Here is a 3,793-nt window from a genome sequence, read left to right on the forward strand (position 1 = left end):
ATATATATATATATATGTATATATATATATATATGTATATATATGTATATATATATATATATGTATATATGATACAGTGACAACTGTTCATTTATTATTATGGACATTGCAACAGACTTGTAACCATTGTATTCATGGCAACACCAACGGACTGTTTCAGCGTGGATAAAAACACAACATAAATGTGTGTTTGGTCTTGATTGTCATGGAATGGATGCTTGACATTTGTTTGTGATGTTTGGCTCTCTGTCTCTCTGTAATTTTTAGTGTCTAATAAAAACCCAATTCTTTTCCGTCGTGTCTCATTTCTCTGCTCATCCATGGAGCTTTTATTTTAATTACACATTCTTAATATCTAGTGGAAAGCCTAATTATCAATTGAGCCAGGATATTCGTTTAGATATTTCAAAATCTAAATGGAGACCTTTTCACACATCTGTGACGTTGTTTTCCACAGGCTTTTAGTATGGCTTCTGGAGAAATCTCTGCACGGAAGTGGCAAGGGCCTGTCACCTTTGATCCTTCTGGCGGCACCGCATTAAAAGATGTCATTATGTAAAGGATATTTCCACGTGGGCTACGGTACACTTAAGAAAACCATTGTCAGTTAACAGGGTTTAAAACTGTTAAAACCTAACCGAGCAAAGCGAAAGTCATTTATATCAAAAACACCCAAAAACGCTGAAAGGTCTTTTCAGAAAAAAGGAAACCTAGACAATTTAGGAAAGGTTCAAATAAAAACAAAGGCTCATGGGGGAATGCATCTGTGATTCGGATGTTTGTGGGACAGATGTGGGTGGCTGAGGTCTTCTAATCAATGTTTCCGTCATCAGTCTAAAATATTCCTCAATGTGATGCATCTAAAGATACTTTTGGTGGCACTGGTATGGAACTATGGTTTACCTTCACCCTTCTTATGATCAGTGGCCAGTGCAGCAGCCACAGTACCCTTAGACAAAAGGCCTCTTTGTGTGTTTTACATACCTGTCCATATTACATATAAAATCTGGAAAAAAGAACCGTTATCCATGGAAGGGTTTTGTTCCTGCAGGAAATGAATGTCTGAAGATTCCCGCTGAAAACAGCAGTCAATGCAAACAGAAAGTACAACATGAATTGAGGATCTTTTGGCTCAGACGTGGGAAGGGGGGGGGGCATTATCATTTATTATCGTCACATTAGAAAGGTGATATTCACTATAGATGAAGGGCAATCATGTTTATGCAGCACCATTAACAGGCAATGGGACATACAAGAAGCCGTAGGGTTTCTCTTCCCCCCCGCAAAGGCCAGGATCACGTAATCAACGGAACAAACAACAGAATATACAGGCATTACAAAACACAGTGGTTCAGGAAATCATTTTAACAACAGCCAAAACCAAGACATGTGCAATCATTCAGCTTCATACATCACTGAGAGGGAAAGGGAATGTTAGGAATCGGGGGCCATTAAGCTAATCTACAAAACCAACAGCATGAGACAAAAACATGAACAGGGAAGATTCTCCACTGATCAAACCCGTTTCAAGAAACAGACAGGAACACGGGTTGGCCTAGTGGTGCACGTCGAGAGAGAGAGAGAGAGAGAGAGAGAGAGGGGGGGGGGGGGAACAAAGATCGTGCATAGACACTTTACTGCACACTGTTCACATTTTTAAGTAGGGGGACATACGTTCTCTCATGTTGCCTGAATTGATTTTCTCATATGGCTCGTTAACAAAATCCCACCTCACCTGTGTGTTTAACACACACACGCACAAGCCTTACACCAGCAGGGGGCGCTAAATACTTAAAGGAGAAACTTAATCTCTGAAAACCAAGGACTGCATTTAGATACTGGTCAAAAAATTACGCTGTTGTCTGGAGTGTGTGATGGGACCAGAAAGGGTAAAATATATATTATATCTAAAATAATAATACTAATAATGGAAATCGGAAACAAAATCAGATTTTTTCCTAATCATTTCTTTCTTTTCTTACCATCTTGAAAATGCACCAGAGCACAGACAAGGCTGGGAATAAAACTTAACACTTTTTGGTAAAGAATATGAAAAGTTGGCATCAAATATCTATTAGATAATTAAAATCTAATTCCCCCCCCCCGCACCACCCCAAACTATTTAACTGTGGCTCTTGTTCAGCTCTTTATGTTTTGAAAACTTCTCAATTCTTTGGTTTCTTTTTTTAATTGAAAAAATGTAATTTTTGTGTTTTTGTTTCTCATAAGCAAAGTACTGTATCAAAAAGTATAAATTTGGTACTGGTACAGAACCTTTAAATGATGCCCAGCCCTGCGACTGATGACAGCTGATTTTTTAGCACCTTACTCGATTTCCCCAGTGTTAAATCACCGGCTGAGACGGATGATATTCCGGGTTTTGACAGAAAAATGACTGATGTGGAATGTGACTCACTTCAAGCGGTACAAAAAAAAACCTGTTATCAAATTTCCCAAATACTCATGAATGGGCCAGGGTTCATTGTAAAAAAAAGTCCAAATTCCTTCCCTCGCTTTCAAATTTTTTTTTTTTTTTTTTTTTTTTTTTTTTTTTAAGACTTAAGTCGTACAAAACAGCTTTTGTTTGTCAGGAAGACGCTGAAAAATCTGTTCTCCACGTTAGAAAAAAGTAAACAACTTATAGTCACTGTTCTCGTAAACTTTTACGTGTGTCGTTTGCAGCTTCAGCGGGCAGTTGAGGAAGTCAGTGTGCAGGCGCCTCTGCTCAGAAGTATACGGGGAAGGGGTAGAACCGGCGTGCAGCCTCGGCTGGGGTCACGACCGGTGGAGGGAGTCTGCGCTGGGGGCCTTGTAGAGGTATTTCCAGATGGCGTAGTAGTGCACGGCCGCAGCCAGCGCCACAAATACGTGCCAGATGGCGTGGGCGAAGGGGATGCGGCCGTCGCTCTTGAAGAAAAACACACCGAGGCAGTAGATGAGTCCACCGCAGGCCAGCTCCTGGAGGCCCTCTGTGTTGCTCTGCAGAATCCACCAAACAGGGAGAAATACATGAGAAATATTCTGGAACAAAACAGGAGCTAATACGTACATTAGGTGTGTAATAAAGAGTATTAAGAGGATTCAGCTTGATTCCCACTGAGCATGTGAGATCATTTGTCCGTAAAATAAATGCCATACAAGTACACTGTAAACATTGTAAAGTGCTCATATTATATATATATTTTTTGTGTGCATGTTGTGATTGACAAAAGTGAAAAAGATGGCAAGTCCCCCCACCCCAAAAGGACAAAGAAAGAAAACATTGTTTCCCAACTGCTCCAAACAGCTCTATTCTAGTCCAGCCTTTACTTCAGAGACGATCGTGTGTCACTTTGTAACACGTTATAATGCTCGCTTAGCTGCTAGCGTGGCACACCCTCATCTCTGCTTCTGATTGGCTAGTAGTCCTTACCTAGGTACTGTCAGGGAACACCCTCATCTCTGCTTCTGATTGGCCAGTAGTCCTTACCTAGGTACTGTCAGGGCCCACCCTCATCTCTGCTTCTGACTGGCTAGTAGTCCTTACCTAGGTACTGTCAGGGAACACCCTCATCTCTGCTTCTGACTGGCTAGTAGTCCTTACCTAGGTACTGTCAGGGAACACCCTCATCTCTGCTTCTGATTGGCCAGTAGTCCTTACCTACGTACTGTCAGGGCCCACCCTCATCTCTGCTTCTGATTGGCCAGTACTCCTTACCTAGGTACTATCAGGGCCCACCCTCATCTCTGCTTCTGACTGGCTAGTAGTCCTTACCTAGGTACTGTGAGGGAACACCCTCATCTCTGCTTCTGA

General features: G+C 41.6%; 1 protein-coding gene across 3 annotated transcripts in view; it reads right to left on the reverse strand.

Moving 5' to 3' along the window:
• Window positions 1-1,264: 1,264 nt before the first annotated feature.
• Window positions 1,265-3,793, reverse strand: part of mmd (monocyte to macrophage differentiation-associated) — a 17,440-nt gene continuing 14,911 nt past the window's right edge. For all 3 annotated transcript variants that reach the window (XM_034893874.1, XM_034893875.1, XM_034893876.1), the window contains one exon: window positions 1,265-2,979. In XM_034893874.1, the coding sequence (XP_034749765.1) occupies window positions 2,776-2,979 (204 nt within the window). In that variant the 3' untranslated portion in view covers window positions 1,265-2,775. The remainder of the gene's footprint in view (window positions 2,980-3,793) is intronic.

This window comes from Etheostoma cragini, chromosome 15 (genome assembly GCF_013103735.1).
Source record: "Etheostoma cragini isolate CJK2018 chromosome 15, CSU_Ecrag_1.0, whole genome shotgun sequence".
Lineage (NCBI taxonomy): Eukaryota > Metazoa > Chordata > Actinopteri > Perciformes > Percidae > Etheostoma > Etheostoma cragini.